General features: G+C 37.8%; 1 protein-coding gene across 49 annotated transcripts in view; it reads left to right on the top strand.

The window, feature by feature from the left end:
- LOC119791111 (ankyrin-3-like) overlaps positions 1-18,143 on the top strand; it is a 241,780-nt gene that overhangs the window by 59,346 nt on the left and 164,291 nt on the right. For 38 of the 49 annotated variants that reach the window (XM_038297014.1, XM_038297005.1, XM_038297007.1 and 35 more), the window contains exon 1: positions 9,813-10,573. The exons of 2 other annotated variants lie outside the window; for them this stretch is intronic. In XM_038297014.1, coding sequence (XP_038152942.1) covers positions 10,451-10,573 — 123 coding nt within the window. In that variant the 5' untranslated portion in view covers positions 9,813-10,450. Of the gene's footprint in view, positions 1-9,812; positions 10,574-18,143 lie in introns of those variants that run through there. 9 more of the 49 variants (XM_038297028.1, XM_038297025.1, XM_038297027.1 and 6 more) reach the window with 3 other exon arrangements.

The raw sequence follows: 18,143 nt of genomic DNA, 5'->3' as shown, positions 1-18,143 counted from the left end.
GTCAACCTTTATGGATTTAACTGAGTTAAACCCGAAACCAATTAGTGTCCGTTTGTTTTCCCAACATTATTCACTTTCAGACTTAAATAAGCTAACATGAGAGTGTTATGTAATCATAAGGAATTCCTTATGAGGTCTACTTTTCACCCCAATTTTTATGCATCTGGGCGTAATATGTAAAAAATTTTCTTGAAGTCGAAGATCATAGATAGTGGTGTAAGAGAGAGTTCAGAGCTAGTGCTGCTCTGGTCAACCCGTCGATGGGCTGGTGATCTATTCAGGGCCATGGATGGATGGATGGATGGATGGATGGATGGATGGATTGATGAGTGGGTGGCCGAAAGGATGGCAATTGTTTTTTGGCCTATATTCCCTTTGAAATTAAGTACTTTTACAGTAGCCCCTTTTTTTCAATTCTTTTAAGAATAAAACCTAAACCGTGGCAAAATATGGAGGAAATATGTCTTTAAAATTTTTAAACTTTTTAAAATTTTTAGTCTTTAGATATATGACCCTAAAATCAGAAAGGTATTTGTGTTTCAGTAAAGCATCCATGTCCATAGATAAAAAAACTAGCTTTTAATAGCTTTATCTATTCAAATATAAACGGAAAAAAGTGTTGAAGTGGCCTGCTAATCAGCTGGCTGCAGGTGTGCCTAATTATCAGACAGTATTAGTGATTTCTAAACTGCAGCATTTTTGTTTTACTTTTGTGCATTCATAAATTCAGAGTCCTTTCTTCAACAGTTACTGGAGGGAGTATTGTTGGACAGATCACGGCTTCAGTATTGCTCTTAATAGCTTATTTTTTAAACTGCTTTAACCAGGCCAATCCTTGCACCGTCTATTGCTGTTATTCTTTTGTTATTGTGCTATAATTGCTTATTGCTTTTTAATGTCATGATTCTGTATTATTTTGGCACACACACACGGGGCTTGAGTTTCGTAATGAGACTCGATAAAAATCAGATTTGAAAAAAAAAATTGAAACCTTGGAATTGATGCGTTGAGCGGCAGCCTAGTGGTTAGGGAATAGTGCTTGGAGTCCTGAGGTTCTGAGTTCGAGCCCCACTCCCACAGACTGCCACTCTGGCTCCCTGAGCAAGACCCTTAAACCCACACTGCTCCCCGGGCGCCGCACGATGGCAGCGCACTGCTTTCCAAAGGGATGGGTTAAAATCAGAGGTACATTTCTCCAATGTGAGATCCATCCATTTTCTGTCACGTTTATGCCAAGCGGGGTCGTGAGGGGTGCTGGTGTCTATCACCAGCTGTCTACGGGCGAGAGGCGGGATACACCCTGGAAAGGTATCCAGTCCATAGCAGGGCAACACAGAGACAAACAACCATTCACGCCTAAGGAGAATTTAGAGGAGCCATTTAACCTAACAGTCATGTTTTTGGACTGTGGGAGGAAGCCGTAGTACCCAGAGAGAACCCATGCATGCTCAGGGAGAACATGCAAACTCCATTCAGAAAGATCCCGGGCCGGGAACCCGGAACCTTCTTGCAAGGTGCTATCCACTGCTCCATTTAGCTGACAAAGGAAACCAAACGACCCTCATTCCAGAAGGGTGGACCCCTTCGTCTGTTTGAATTTGCATGTTTTTGAAACAAAACCAACCGTTCTCAACGCTATTCCTGACATTTTGAATTGAAAAAGCTTCTTGGATGGAAAGGGAAATGTCTGAAAAAAGAATATTCTGTTTAAGGAGAACCTGGTGAATGAATTGATTTGGAGACTGGTTTGTAAAAGAGCACAAAGTGGAATAAATTTTAGCTGAAAGGGTCTCTGCATACTTTCCTGTTACTACTTGCTTTCCTGTAGATCAGCTTTTACCGTTCACCATCTCCAACACCTCGCTCTGCAGCAACCTCTCCCAGTGGCCACATGCCTCCTTCGTTATGTGTTTCCATGACAGGCTGCCAGGGTGTCACTGCCGGGGTCGCTCTCATGGTTCTACTGAGCATGCCCAGCAGAGTTAGGTCAGGATACCCATCCTGAAGTGGCTGCATCCTGCTGGTTTCCAGTATGCTCTCTGAGTGCGGGTGTGTGCATTGTGTGTAGGATAGGATATAAATTCTCTGTGTGTGTGTGTGCATGGATTAGGATGACTTATTGGTCTCTAAAAGGGAAAGTTCATGACTAATTAACCTTGATGATGCCAGCGAGGGTTCGGAATCAGAGAAGACAAACATAAATTGAGTGTAAAGAGAGGAAGATTTATAAGAATTAGATCTTCAAAGGCAGTGAACTTGGATTGTAATTTTCCTCATCAAAGGGGTTTCCTATAATCCACACATACTCTTTTTGACGTGTCTGACATTCCATGAAGCATATTCTGCAGCATAAATAGAGACTTCGTGGAATAGTACACCCAAAACATGATTAGCCTTCATTTTCTACTCACCCCCATGCTGAACAACACTCTGGAGTACTTTTTTGATATCTCAAATGCATCTGGAGATCTGAGAGGCTTCTTGCTGTCTGCTGACATTCAAATAATGGAGGTCTATGGTGCCCGAGGCAGAAAGGTCCATAAAAGTCCACAAAAAAACCTGTCAATATTCCTCCATACTGCTTGTCCAATGTATTCCAAGTGTCCTGAGTGGGTAGCATCCAGAATTTACTCGAAACGAAGTCATTTAGAATGTTTTTAGAGCATAAACAGTAGTGTATAGGATTTCCTGAAAGCGCGCACCTGCGCGTTCACGATGCTACGGAAGCCGGCAGACCAAACCAGATGAAAGTGCGCATTCAGCGTCTGCTCTGCCAATAATGCAAGCGTAGAAGAAGAAATGTGCTGTTTACCTGTGCAAAGAAAGAAACAACGAAAGAAAAATGTCTGAGGACTTCAGTGTTGAGGAAGAGCATGAGTTCTTTGCCGAGCTGAATGCGCACTTTCGTCTGGGTTGGTCTGCCGCGGTTTCCGTAATGTCGTGAACGCGCTTTCAGGAAATCCTATACACTACTGTTTATGCTCTAAAAACATTCTAAATGACTTTGTTTCGAGTAAATTATGGACGCTACCCACTCAGGACACTTGGAATACATTGGACGAGCAGCATGGAGGAATATTGACACGTTTTTTGTGGACTTTTATGGACCTTTCTGTCTCGGGCGCCATAGACCTCCATTATTTGAATGTCAGCAGACAGCAAGAAGCCTCCCAGATCTCCAGATTCATTTGAGATATCAAAAAAGTACTCCAGAGTGTTGTTCAGCATGGGGGTGAGTAGAAAATGAAGGCTAATCATGTTTTGGGTGTACTATTCCTTTAAGTATTCATGGAATGTTTTTTGGTATTTATGGTGTCATATGCCTAATTATGAGGCTGGAAACACATTCTACTCACTAAAACCCAGAATACGTGTTTAAAAATAATGAATCCAATATATTTTTTTAACTCCTGAGTAGTTTGTTGTTTTGAAACATTAAGGGTCTCTAATGCAAACATGTTTGTACATGCAGAGCAGAGCTTCAGAGGAGGTGCTAAATAATTTGTTTATGCAATTCAGTAGACGGTGTATGTGTGGACCTTTTTTTGCATGTGTCTTCACCAAGCAATCATACATTAAAAAATATATTTTGATATTCTGTTTTATATTTAACTTTAGTTATTTTGATTATTTATATATTTGCTTTTGTTTGAGATATGTCACCTATGTAAATTGCTCTATTGATAACATTTTGTATTATAATTAGTATATATTTATTATTTATCATTATCAACTCTAACTGCGTGGCTTAGAACCTTATCTTTCTTTACAACCACTCTTAACTGCCATTAAACAGTGCAGTCTGCTCATTTTATTTAGGCAGATCCAAACACGCCTTAATATTTGCAAAACAATCTTATCAGGGCATCTAAACTCATTTTAAACATATTTTGTAATGTTGCAGATTTATTGTAAAACTGGTCTAAGTGCAGTCAGCCTTTTAAAGGAACAGACGAGATAGCTTAAAAGGACATTTGTTTAATGTATAAGAAGTAATGAATTAAAAATGCACAAGTATTCATGTCAGATATATGTGGTTTCTATTTATTATCAATACTTCTGCTACTTGACTGGAGTCCAATGTAGATAAATTCAGTACTTTTGTTTGTTTCACTACAGTCAGAAATGCCCAGGTATCTGCAGAAGTCGAGGAAGGGCAGAGAACATGAACCTATTTATGTAAAACACGCTCCCATAAAGCCCCAAAAATGTTTTTGTTTATTTATTTTTATTAGGATTAATATAAATTAATATAAATATTTTTTTTCAAGGGAGAACTGACCACGAGGCACCAGAACCATTTAATATAAAAACATACACACACAGAGAAAACATTATTTCCCACCACATCACATACCGGTACTTTGTATGGGGGGGGGACATACTCATGAAGGAAGGAAAATATTCATTTGTCAGCCTACCGTACTTTCCATTGGAAGGTAGGGACTCATTCTCTTCATAATTATTATCCTGCAAACTCAGATCCTTTAAAATGGTCTAAACAAACGTTAAAACATTGTTGGTAAAACAGGAGAGATCAGAACCACGTGATTCCCCTTTCAGATCTATCTGTTACTGGGGAGGGATATGAAATTTAAAGAGGTGTGATGTGGTCCGATCTAGCACTGGCACAGCGGAGGGATGTGCTGCTACGGGCTATTTGTGGCTCTTGTATCCTGTTGCCAAGGAGACAGCTGGCAGAGTGCCAGCAGGAGACCAAGGCTGACCCGTGACAGAAGGACAGACAGAGATAAATACATTTTGTCTTCATTTCAAAGCCCTCGTTATGGATCCGTGGTAAATCGTTCTAAAGGGTTCCCTCCATTTCTCCATTTTTTTTCTGGACAAATTAGGGCTTATTGGACATCTGACTTCTAATGGAAAACCTTTATAAAGCTTCAGTTTCTGTTTGTAGTTCAATCTTGTTGTTTTTCTTGATCTATAAACACAATATATCCCATTTTTTAACTGCATACCCAGAGCCTGACTCCATCTCCATCTCCTCTTGCATATGTGCTCAGTTTGAAGCCCATCAGGCCTCAAGCTTTGTTTACCAGTCATTTAAACATCAAATTGTGAATTATGTTTTTTAGTTCTTTTTAAGTTTATTTGGTGCACTGTTCATCAGGTATCTGGTCTCTGCTTCATGTCTGAAGGTAGACAGTAAGACATTAGACAGTTGAAAGACGTAACCGTGCAGTGTCGAAATAAAGAGATTTTCTCTGATGTGACAGCCCAGCATCAGGGCTGCACTTTATTATATTATACACTGCTCCCATTCATTTTATTTGATTTTTTTCCCCTACAATGTTTGGCTGAATGTCTTTTTTCAAAATGCAAAAAGCATCCTCTCCCAGTAGAAATATAACAGTTCATGTAAATTAGCATGAATGAACTGCTTTGTTGATTTCATAAAAGTTTTCATTTTAGGATCATCGCTGGAAAACTCAACTGCTTTAAGGTTTTAACTATCTAATGCTGGAACTGAAGTGAAGTTTATTGGTGGTCCTTACTGTTAAATCTGCATTTTTAAATATGCATGCACGACCCCCCAGCATGATGCTGCCACCTCAATGCTTTACAGTTGGGCGTTCCTTATGTTGAATGTCTCACCTTAGTTCTTCTAGACATTATGGCTGGAACAATCAGTTTAATTTTCATCTATCTAATATTTAATATTGTTTTAAATATTAGATAGATTAAAATTAATCTGAAGAAATTTATAATTGAAGAAAAAAAAAACTCGAAGGAGTGACCCACTCAGAGCAGCAATAAGTCCTAAATTGCCCATCCAAATCTGAATACTTTTTTGCTAGAAAGGAAAAACTCCTTTGTCTGGAAAAAATATGGAAAAAATAGAAACTTTTTTTTATGATGTTAAAAATTTTCTTTTAAAATCCAGAATTCAATGTAATATTGAGCTTTTCATTTTGCATATTATTGATGTTAAGCAGAAAGAGCTGAGCTTTTGACTTGTTGATGTTAGAACTTCTTTCTTCAGCCTCAGATGCAAAGCTTGGCATAAATGTTCGATTTTATTGGATTGCAGGCAAAAAAGTATTGATTCTCTAACAAAAAAAACAGAAGCATTTGTGACTGTCTAGTTTGTGTACTATTTCAGATCATATACAATGAAATTAAAGAGTTAAAAAAAAATTAGTGGATGTTGAGTTTAATTGTTAGAATAACCTATAGGTTACTAATTAGCTGCCACCCTATTAGATATATTTGTTGTGATTTTGCCTCATCTGACCATGAGTCGCTGCCCTCTTTCATCGTGGGCAGTTAGTAAGTAACCGGACAGAGAGATACATTTTAGTTCCTGGTATTTTTGCATGTTGATATTCTGAGAGAGAATTAATAGATCTAGAGAAAATATGTCATAATAAGAATTTGTTTTCTTTACATTAAAAAAAAGGTCAGACATAAATTCAAAGTTGGAGGGCCTTTTAAATCTGTTGGACTAAATATAAATTACTGGTAAATTATGCTTTTTTTAATTATTATTAACGAGAAACAATATTAGAACCAAATTAATGTGAAAAAAGAGAAAATAACTCTTAACACATAAAAAAAACTGAAATAAAAGAAACAGAAGTGACTGTGGGATGGCGTCTCATTGCCTATTTTTATTTCCAAGCTTCACAGCGACTGTGTGGGATTTGAAGGCTCTGATCAATCTATATACTAGCTAATTAATTCTAATCCCAGTAGGAACACAGCAGATTGGGCCACAGGGTTTGCCAGCACTTTATTTTGTTGATTTCTGTTGAATAAGAAGAAAAAAGGGTCACATGAAACAGTTTTCTGATACACCAGTAGAGGGAGCCAAACACCACAGGAAAGATGCTTCTTTAGATGGAGAGGTTATTTTTTAAAGATTTTATGTATTTTGTTTATTCTTAATGATGCACATTTTGAAGAATTTAAAAGTTTTCTAATTTTTTTTATTAAAAAAAAATCTGAAACAATTGATCTTATACAGCCTATTCTGCATATTCAAGATGTGCTCACAGTAGTTTACAACTTCATGAGCAAAACTTAGACATCCTTATCCATAACATCCCTTCTCAGCTCCATTTATTTTAGCTTTCCCAGACCTTAATAGATCTAAAGTCCCTCTGATAGTTTGATGTCTCCTCCCAATGACATGTGGACAGAAAAGCCTCCCAGAGGCAACTTGATCAGATGCCTGCATCCCCCCAGCTGACTCCAGTTGATGTAGAGGCTCTACTTCAAGCAATAGTCCTGCAAAATAACATTTTGTTTTAAATATTGATGTATTCCATTTCTCTTTCAATCTGAAAGGAGGACAATTATTTGAAATCCCCTTAGGGTGAAAGTGCATTATTCCTTTGCGGAAAATAACATTGCTCATTCCATGTGTAAGCCAGTGACACACATTCAGACATAATTTGGTTAACTGCAGTGCCTTTTCTGTAAATCACTGCTTAGAATCCTCTAAATTGTAGTAAAAAAACAACACAACGACTCAAAGATTAATGGAGAAAGTCTCAGAAAGGAAACAGCAGATTACGAGTAATTAAACAGGACAAATGGGACTGACATTTCTGATGTTGATCCAAATTTTGAATCAGATGCTTTCTAAAGTGCTGTTCCTGGTCTCAGTGAGCAGATTCACTGGCTAAATATCCTGGATGATAAACACCACTAGAAACAAGAAAGAAAATTAAAAACCTTCCCAATGTCTTCATCTGTTGTTACAGTTGTTTTAAGAATCTGATCCACATTGAAAGGAATCACCTCAAGTTAATCTTAGCTGTTAGGAGACAAGAGGCCTTTAAGGGGCTGCTACATCTTAGTCGTTAGATCCTCTTATAGATGGACATAATGAGGGATTATAATAGATCACAGCTGAAACCACTGCCTGACAGATTACTTATTATATTACATTAAGTAAAGTTTTTTATTAGCTCTGGCGACTTTGTTGAACAGGAATTTCCAGGTAAGGAAGACATTTCTTTTATGATAGACTATATGCATGTAATTTAATCGTTTGCACACTAAAATACAAGGATAAATGTTTCTAAGAACTGTAATAGTGCAAAATATTAAAGAAAGATTCTGTTAATGGGACCAAACCCTTAAATCCTATTGTTTCTTTTAGCCATTAGAATTATTATGTCCCTTTTTGTCAATTATAGTTTTAATTTTCATTAGATTTGAAACTTATTCTGTTTAAAGTTATGTCAACTTAAAGCTACAGTGTGTAATAATTACAGGGATATACAGTCAGAAATGTAATATATTATACATACCTATGTTATTTATCATCATCTACGAGCTCAGCCTCTTAACCTTAATATTTGCGTTGCCTTAGAATTCGTTATTTATAATTACATAGGAGCGGGTCTCGCAGCCATGGAGGCAGACATCTTTGCGCTACGGCAACGCAGAGCCAACAAACTAGCGATTGCGAGATCGCCAAAACGTCACAACGATGTAGAAAAAATAACGGGTATATTTATTATCTTAAGTCTACATGAAATCTATACCCTACACAGATTAATGAAATACTATCTGTAAAATTATCTATGTAAACAAACCTCATCACTTGAGAAGGTAGGTGATGCAGACGTTGTGGAAGACATTTTGTCCCGTAACGCTCGCCGTACTGTTGGGGGGGAGAAGCGGTGGGGGGGGGGATGTTCATGTTGCTGCAGTCTGCAGTCTGACCGCTAGATGTCGCTAAAAGTTACACACTGTAGCTTTAAGATGTGCATAGAAACAGTTTTTCTATAGAAAGGAAGACTTTCATATTAGATGACCAATTATGTCACTTTTAACAACTAAACCAGCCATTAGAAATCCCCAGAAGATATCACATCTTCACATTTAACAGTGGAAAACCCTTTTCTAAAATATAAATATTCGATGCCTACGGTTGAATTATATAAGTAATGATGGCAAGGGATGCAAATAAAAGGTTAGAAATTAAAGAAATGCCATAAATGAGACTTTTCTGCACTAATCATATTTTGGGAATAAGAATTAAAAGTTTCTCTATGAAAAAAGCTCAAATGCAATATTTATCTTTAATTGTTGGGTAAAATATTGTTAAGATTTCTGTAAAGTAGCTAGTTGCATTTCACTGGTATATAATAAACAGGTGTTTCCTTCTTTTGTTTGCTTTTGTTTCCTCTAAAAATGGGAGGGGCTGTCTGTATCTCCCCTTAATGTGCAGAACATCAGATTGGCCCAGTCTGTTGTACTGGGCCACCTGCGTGGTGCGTTTTATGGGACAAGGAGGAAAAACTGCTGTGTTCCAGCTGATTAGGAAGCTTCCTGGACCTCCTTATGGCCACTCCTCCCCGTGCCTTCAAAGGCGGTTCTCTCTGTCTGCTGGCTGAAGCGTACGTTACATGTTGAGGCTCAGTCCAAGGTCATCACTGCCTAAATAGCAATAATTGAATCTTATTTTTTTCATATTAATACAGAACTTTGTTTTTCATACAGACTTTTTTTCTTTGTTTAGATTCTTTTTTCTAATCATAACGGATTAAAGTGATTGTTGCGTTTTAATCTGTTGGGTGTGGAGATGGAATAAAACCAGTGAGGACCATCATGCTGTGTGTTGGTCCTGTATGTTCCCTGCATGCAGTCTATGTTATTCCTCCCTTATCTCTTAAACATAACCAGCTGGTACTACGCAGAGGTATTCATCCCTTCCTTTCTCTTTTTTTCCTGCTGTCCCAGCTGCTCTCTCTACCTCTCTCTGCCCCTCCTTTACCCCCCCCCCCCCCCCCCTTCCAATCTCATCCTTCTGTCTCAGCCTCCTTTCCACTGTCATTTCCATCCCATCCCAGCTAGACGTAACATGTGCGGCTGCGTGTACACAGAGGATGGCTCGCTGCTCAGGTGCAGACTTGGGAAACCAGTCAAGCAGGCAACAGGACTTGTCTATTTAACCAGACACCAGAGCTTTGTGTTGATGTAGGGGCTTCAGCCTCCTTTTGGACCTGCCACCCTGGAGCTCTAAATGTTCCTGCAACTAAGCTGATCTTCATTTATTTATTTATTTATTTTTTGTTTTTCTTCACTAGAGGACAATCATTTAAAAGAAACGTATTTTTTTAGATTTGGTTAATTCCTTTGGCACCTAAAGCAGTGGAAGAAGCATTATTTTCAGAGTGGGAATTTAAGGAGATGAAACCGGGATAGCCGTGCGTCTGCCCTGCTTCAAACTGGATTACAGCATAGACACAGTGTGAATAGCTGCAGAGGAAGAAAAGAAGAGCTCAAACAAAGAGGGAAATTTTAAAAGTCCCTCCTAGACAATCACCTCCCTCCACACCTGTGACGGCTTCTCCTCTGAGAAAACGAAGGAAAGGAAAGTAATTAGGAGCTAATACATAAAAAAAAGGGTGAAGTCCATTCACCCCCCCACCCCTTGCTTCCCACCTGTCTGGATTAACTGGGCTGGAGCACCATGGCGCACGCCGCCTCACAGCTGAAGAAAAAGGCGGATGAGAATCTCGCTGCAGAAGATGAGAAGGAGAAAGAGAAGGAGAGAAAGAGGGCAAGGAGGAAATCGCGTGAAGTAAAGAAAAAGGTAAAGAGATTCACAGAGAAGAAGGGTGGAAGTAACCGAGGGGTTGGAGGCAGTGTGGGTCTGGTGGAGTCCAGGAGCTTCTCTTTTGTCATGATGCAGCCTCCTCTCTGAGACAAACACAATCCTCCATGCACATGCATTGAGATGAGAGGGGGCAGCCCCAGTGGGAATACTCAGGAGGGTGGATGGGTGGGTGAAAACGACAGAAAGATGGATGAGCCGGGAGCACGCGCAGCAGGGGAATTAGATAAATAACAGACCTCAAAATCCAGCTGAGCTATAAAACATCTCCTGTTCTGAGAGATGGGAGGAAACTACCAGTTTTATTAGATGAATAGTTTGTGCTTACAGGCTAATTCCTGATGATTCCAGTTGTGTTTAATTATCATTCTTTATTTAGCATCATCTATTGCTTGTTTTGGGGTTGGTCTGGAGGAACCTCACGGTTCCTGTTTTGGTGGTGAGAACGTGCGTGACTTCAGAGGAGAATCACGCCTCTTCAGTGTTCACGCCCTGCGGTTAGGCCTGGACCTTTTCTCTGCCTGTTTTTAATCCAAGGATAAAAGTTAAGACTTGATCTTTGACACACAGAACACCTAGATGCTGATCAATAGCTGGGAGTTGAAATCAATAACATCTCTGCTGCAGCGATGGCTTCGCTAATGAAGGCTTCAGGGTCTGAATAAGTTTGTTGACCTTTCTGATTCGGCTGTTGTTGATACAGCTTCAGCCTTGTTGGATGTGAACGTGCTGAGATTTAGGTTTGTTTGTGTTGGGTGGAGCAGCCTGAGGTCAGGATTAGTGTGGTGTTAGCCACCTGTTATAATTCATATATAGAACCAATGCTGTGACCTTAAAAGTCAAGGTTAAAATGGATAGAAAAGAGCAAATTTTTATATTTATCTGAGGAAAATGACGTTATAGATCATTTTTATGTAAAGATGAAAAGTGATACACCTTGGGGAGGAGGTGGCCTAGTGGTTATGGCATAGAGCTTGGAATCCTGAAGTTCTGAGTTCGAGCCCCACTTCCACAGACTGCCACTCTGGCTCTCTGAGCAAGACCCTTAACCTCTTACACCCTCAGGGGGAATAAATAAATTTCTGCCTGACAAAAACACACAAAAGTAAATCACTTATAGTCTCACAGCTATTAGATTTAAGAAGAAACTTTTGGTACCTCTGTAAAGGTAAGATGTCATAGAATGGTTTTCTGGTGTCAGCACCATTGCAGCTTTGACCCTGCCTGAAATATTAGGGACAAAATACAAAATATTTTGCATTTTTTGAACCTCGCCAAAATTTTCTTTGAAATAAACATTGCAAAACACTACCAAAATATTATTTATAGCACAAAACAGTAGTACAGACTTTTAAATCTAAATGTTGTGTAAAAATATACCAAATTTGGACTCAATCAGATGAATCATATTTATTTTAGAATGGTATTAGTGAGAAATTTCTTAGGCGGAGGGGCCATTTTGGCACATTTATCCAAAAATGTCACCAAACTGTGCCAAATATGTTTTTTACATCAATACTGGGGGTTTGTTAAAATTACGAGGTCACGTAGCAGCTGGACCCACCGGTGGGTCCGTAGGGTTCTAGGGGTTAACCCGACAGGGCTCCCAGGATTCCCACTGGTCCTCAAGGGGATGGGTTAAATGCAGAGGTCAATTTCTCCAATGGGAAATCAATAAAAATAAAACATTATTATTTAGAAAGATTGAGATATCTTAGCTGAGGTGGATCGGGCATCTGTTTTGGATGCTTCCTGGTCACCTCCCTCGGGAGGTGTTCCAGGCATGTCCCATTGGGAAGAGGCCTTTTAGAAGGCCTGGACACGCTGAAGGGACTATATCTCTGAGCTGGCCTGGTGTCGCCTCGGGGTTCCCCCAGAGCAGCTGGAGGAAGTGTTCGTGGATCGGGAAGTCTGGGCATTTTTGCTTAGACTGCTGCCTCTGCAACCCGGCCCCGATTAAGCGGAAGAAAATGGATGGATGGATGGATGGATGGATGGATGGATGGATGGATGGATGGATGGATGGATGGATGGATGGATGGATGGATGGATGGAGATTTCTCTGTCTTTGAGGTAATGAGTTGGTCATTACATTAAAAGCTATCTGACTATGCAAATACATGATATGTCAGGAAAACTTTATGAATCAATTTCTTTCTCTGGAATGATAATATAATACAAGTTTTATCACACAACAGAATAAAAAAAATATGCTCAAAATCTTTGAATATCAATATCAAGATTATACAATTTTTTTAAGATCTAAATTCCACAAGTTGATACAGATAATAAAGCTGTTGTCACACCAAATAAGGATGCTTACAAAGATAGCTTGAGATCTTTTCCTCTCGATATAACATCATTATCAATGTTTAAAAATTTAGTCTGTAGTCCTTTGGATATTTATATCCTTACTGGATCGTCAGAAACAGAAAACCAGGGCTCAGTTTATGAAGCACTTCACACAGCTGTGGAGCCTTTGTCAAAAATAAAAAGTGGATGGCATATTGCTACTACAACCAGACTCAAAATTGTTTGAAAATTAACTGAGCATTTGCAAGTTTCTTGTTTTGGCCCCGTTGTATGTATTTATTTATTTATTGCCACATTATTGGTGAAAAACCTTTGCAATAATGACAGCATCCATCTTTAGGTTGGGTTTGCTTCGTGACGGGCTCTGAGAAAGAACACCCGTTTGGGTGGAGCTCCTGCAGGGTGGCACGCAGAACTTGCTGTGTGGATGTAAACTCACTAAAGGTTTTCAGTTTGGATAATCACACATGCTGTTAAAGTGGAGGGAAATCCTGGATGCAGTTCTGCTTTGTAAGGAGCTTTAATCAGTGTGACAGAAACTGTCACACCTGCCAGAGAAAACCGGCAGCATCAGCTAAGAAATCAAGAAAATATAAAAACATTTTCTTTACAAGCTGCACCTTTCCGTTAGTGTCATTAGATGTGAGCTTAAATCTCCACTGCAAAAAAGATCTAGAAATAAGTAAAAATTTCTTAAATTAAGTGTATTTAACCTTAATTTGAGCAGGTAAATTAGATAGTTTGCCAATGGAATGAGTAATTTTACTCTTAAAATAAGATTATTAGATAATATGCACTTGAAATAAGACTATCCAATAGAGTTTTCTTATTCTAAATGTAAATCGTCTTGTTCCATTGGCAAAATGTCTCTTTTACCTCCTCAATTCAAGAACAAATGCACTTAGTTTAAGAAAAAATGACTTATCTAGATTTAGATTTTTTTGCAGTACTTTGTTCAAGGTAACATCGATGCAGAAAAAGGTAATATTTACCTTAAATAAGAATTTTTATCCTCAAAAGGTCAGAACCAAAACAGCAATACCTCATCCTTTCAGTATCTCTACCCAGCAACTCCTCCAATCTTCATTCCGGAAAACAAATAGATATGATTTTACTTAACAAAAGCAAATGAAAGAAGTTTAAAATGATAAACACTATTGAGCATGAACATGAATAGACAAGGAGGAGATGCTCGGACTTGTTGTTTAATCCTATAACCATCGTTCTTTACTGATTGCTTTTGTGCTTCATTATCCATTTTAAATCACTTAGACTTCATGGAGTGTATTGTTCCAAAAAAAGGCTCCTGATCTTAGGACACTGCAGACCCGGAGAACAGGAGCAGTTTGAAAGTAGATATTTTCACTTGCCTTTTCTTTAAATGAAGTAACAAATCCTTCCTACAGTAGAGGTCACACTGATTTTGACTGCATGTTTTTGTGTGAAAATGGAGCAATTTTTCATGTGTAGTTGAGGCAATAGCTGATTTATATGTAAAAATATTATGCATAGAAAACTTTAGGAGGCTGGAGGGAAAAAAATCCCATCATGCTGGGATGGCACAGAATGAAACCAAAGGAGAGCATATATATCACCAGAAATCACGGCCTGAATGTTGACCTTTATTTGCACCTTTTCAATGACCGGTTTATGTTCAAGGCAACAGGTAAGGCATATGTTGAGGCTGCAATAGAAAAAAAAAAAGGTTTATGTCACATCAGCAGTTCCCCCGTGTTTGTAGCGTAACATTGGAGAGAACGTATCATCTATCGCTGGCTCATCCAAGGTAAATCTATATCGCTGTCTGCCCAGGGCCTGTTCTTGGCACAGGAGAGCAAAAATATCCTCCCTCTCCTCGGATCACATCTCCTCATTATGTCTTTTCTTTGCCTCACCTGACTCGATTTCACCCGTCCCATCGGGCCAAGCTTTTGTTTTCCCTTTGGTTTCACAATGTCGCCTGAGCTGGTAGATGGGCTACTATTAACTGAAACTTGATCAATGTTCTGTATTTTTACAGTAAAACCAGAAAAAGGTTTCCACTTTGTTGTAGAACTAACAGATGAGGGTTTAGTGAAAATCTTCTCCTGCTTGTTAACAAACTTATGGATTCTGACAGTTCTTTTTAAAAATTACAGATATTCTTTACATTTTTCTGGAAGACATGTGCTTTACATTAGTTAACTTAATAAAATAAAATCCAGAAACGGAACTTCTATGCAAATTGCAGGTCTTTGAATGCTGCTCAGGAATTTTAGAAAAAGGTTTTTCAGCTAGCCGATTGTCTTAGAGCTGAACTGGCACAGTGTTCAGTCAGATGAGCATACCCGGTCAGACTAGCATACCCATAGTCAAAACCTTTTTATCCCTTTACTTTATCCCAGTTTATCCCTTTAGTTTACTCCTTTAGTTTTGTACGAAAAATACACTTTAAACTAGGGATGCACGATACAATCGGCCCCCTATCGGTATCGGCCTATGTCAGCCTTAAAACTGAATATCGGACATCGGCACCCCCACCGATATTTAACCCGATATTTGATCAGCTTCTGAGTTTCTAAAGTCTAAAAAATAAAATAAAAAAGTACTACTTCTTCTTCTTCCTCAAAAACTTCTTTTTTACAGACTTAAAAACTTCTAAAGACGAGGGAAAAATATTGATACAGTAAAATATCACATTATCTTCATATGCTGATATATTGCCATTTAAAAACACCATATCAACCTCTTTTACTAATGAAATATTGCTATATGTCATCGTTATGCTACGAAATCCCCCGAAAATTCACGAAATTTTGCCATATTTTTATATGTTGATATATTGACGCGGTATCGATCTATTTTACTAACAAAATCTCACAAGAATTTGCAAAATATCACAAGAGTTTGTAACAGAACGATGAAATTTCACAAGATTTTGAAAGTAAAATAGATCGCTACCGCGTTTAAAAAAATCTATTTGATATCAGCATATGAAAATATATTTGAGTATATTATTTTTCAAAGTGTCAGAAATGGATAATAAAACTGCTATTTTCAATGACTACTTATTTTTGTCCAGCAGTATCGGTATCGGTTATCGGCTACATGAGTTTTAAAATATCGGCATATCGGATATCGGCCAAAATCCCAATATCGTGCATCCCTACTTTAAACTACCCCAACGGGCGTGTATCAATTAGTCCTCTAAAAAAAATTTACGTACTTTTTGGTGTTTTTTGAAGCATATGGCGATCAGACCTTAAAATTTTTTTTTGTAGATGACTAAAGGGATACACAGCCATTGAGGTAGTTTAAAATGTATTTTTCATACAAAACTACAGGGATAAACGCAAATCTGATGTCTTGCTCATGTGTATTGACTATGGGTATGCTGGTCTGACAGAACAATGCATGAATCCAGCTTAGAAAGTCAGTTTGTTGGGTTCCTCAGCAGGGAAAGTCTGATGGTTAAATTGTTCATCTGTGTAATAGTTCTTCTCTTTAAATCACCTAAAACTGACCTGAATAAGCAAATATTATTCTGGGGTTCCTCTAACACACTGAATGGTGAAAGTAATTAACCTGTTCAACAATTTTAAGAACACATAAGCCTTAGATTTCCAGGTAACATCCAAGGTTTGGAGTAAATGATACTAGTCATATAGTCTACATCTGTTTAAAGAAAATAGTAGCTTTACCAAATTCAAATGTTAAAAAATGACCTGGAATTTCTGATGTTGGAATACTACCTTTGAAATTCAGAGGTTTCTTACCTTCCAATCTTCATACTGTATGGTGCAGTAGAGCTGCCATGCAAAGAATAGTGATTGCTACAGTTTTCATTATTTTCATTTTGATGTAGATATATTAGTATTGTATTAGTATTGTGCAACCCTGGCTAGTGAACATATTGACATTTTTTGATAAATAAATCATGACAGATGCATTTTTATTGGATATTTTTGCTGATCAAAGTTTTTTGGCTCAATGTTATGACAGGGTTAAGTTTGGCATAACTCAGGTGTGAGTGTATAAAAATGATTTTGTTTTTTAACATTTCAAACACATCTTTACTGGAGTGGTAATTTATAGTTAATTATTTACACTAATGTAGAAAAGTACAGGCAGAATATGGTCGGCATATTTTTTTTAGCTAAGACGTCATCTAACCTCTTTGACCTTTTGACCAGTCATGTTATGCTGACAGATTTCTCTTTACCATTTTGTGTTTTGATTCAGTCTTTTGTTGGATTGTTTCTTCTTAAAAGTATAAACTGTCTGTCTAAATATGAGCAATGATTGCTCATAAAAAGGATGTGAATATTTTAATGGCAAAACACGTCTAAAAGAGCTGTAGCCTATGTGACTAAATGAAAATATTTGTAGTTTTTTATTTCATTGTACAGGTTAGAGGTTTCAGTGGCAAAACTTAAGTGGGGGATTGTTGAATTACAGCATTTAGGCTGTTTTTAAACAGCTAGGTAAAACAAAAGAAACTCTACAACTTGTAACTACTACTGTCAATGTAACCTGACTAGCTTTATAAATAAATAAAAAATAGTTGCATCATTATCTAATGAATAAAATGGGAGTTTAAAATGACTATTCACTAAACAGGTGCATTGATAACGTGATAATTAGCAAGTTCTTGCATTACAGTCTAACCTTTATTTTAACTTGCAGCATATTTAAAATACAATTCTGTATTACAATTCCTTACAATTCTGTTCAAAACCAATAGGTTTTGTTTTTAAAGTTTTATGTTAGCAAAGCTTTTGTTGGGTTGGACTAATTGTCTTTCACATCTAATTTGATTGCAAAGCTCTTGCAGAGCCTATTTCATAACTGGAAGCAGGAAAACATGTTTTCGGAGTACCGCTGAGAGCATGAGCAGCAGCCAATAAAGCTAATGGCTGCATCCTCGCACAAACCGGCCATGTTGAACTTGAAGCTGGTCGATGCTTTTAAAGATGCTTGGCATAAACAAAGTGGTGTCTCATGCAGCATTACAGTCAGCCCTTTTTTATATTTTTGTATAGCTTGGTTCACTGAGTTTCTGCTGCCCCACAGCTGTCTGATTGTTTCTTCTGGGGGGACAACATAAGGTTGTTATGTAAAACAAAACCATAGGATTCAAATCAATATAAATGATTATCAAAGCTGTGGGGGAAGATTTTACTGAATGGTTTTCATGTCAAAGTAGATATATGTACACAGATAATCTTTTTTTTTTTTATTATTCCTTTATTATCAT

Source organism: Cyprinodon tularosa, unplaced genomic scaffold, assembly GCF_016077235.1.
Source record: "Cyprinodon tularosa strain WSP-4 unplaced genomic scaffold, ASM1607723v1 ctg38, whole genome shotgun sequence".
Taxonomy (NCBI): domain Eukaryota; kingdom Metazoa; phylum Chordata; class Actinopteri; order Cyprinodontiformes; family Cyprinodontidae; genus Cyprinodon; species Cyprinodon tularosa.
This window is presented reverse-complemented; position numbering and strand designations above follow the sequence as displayed.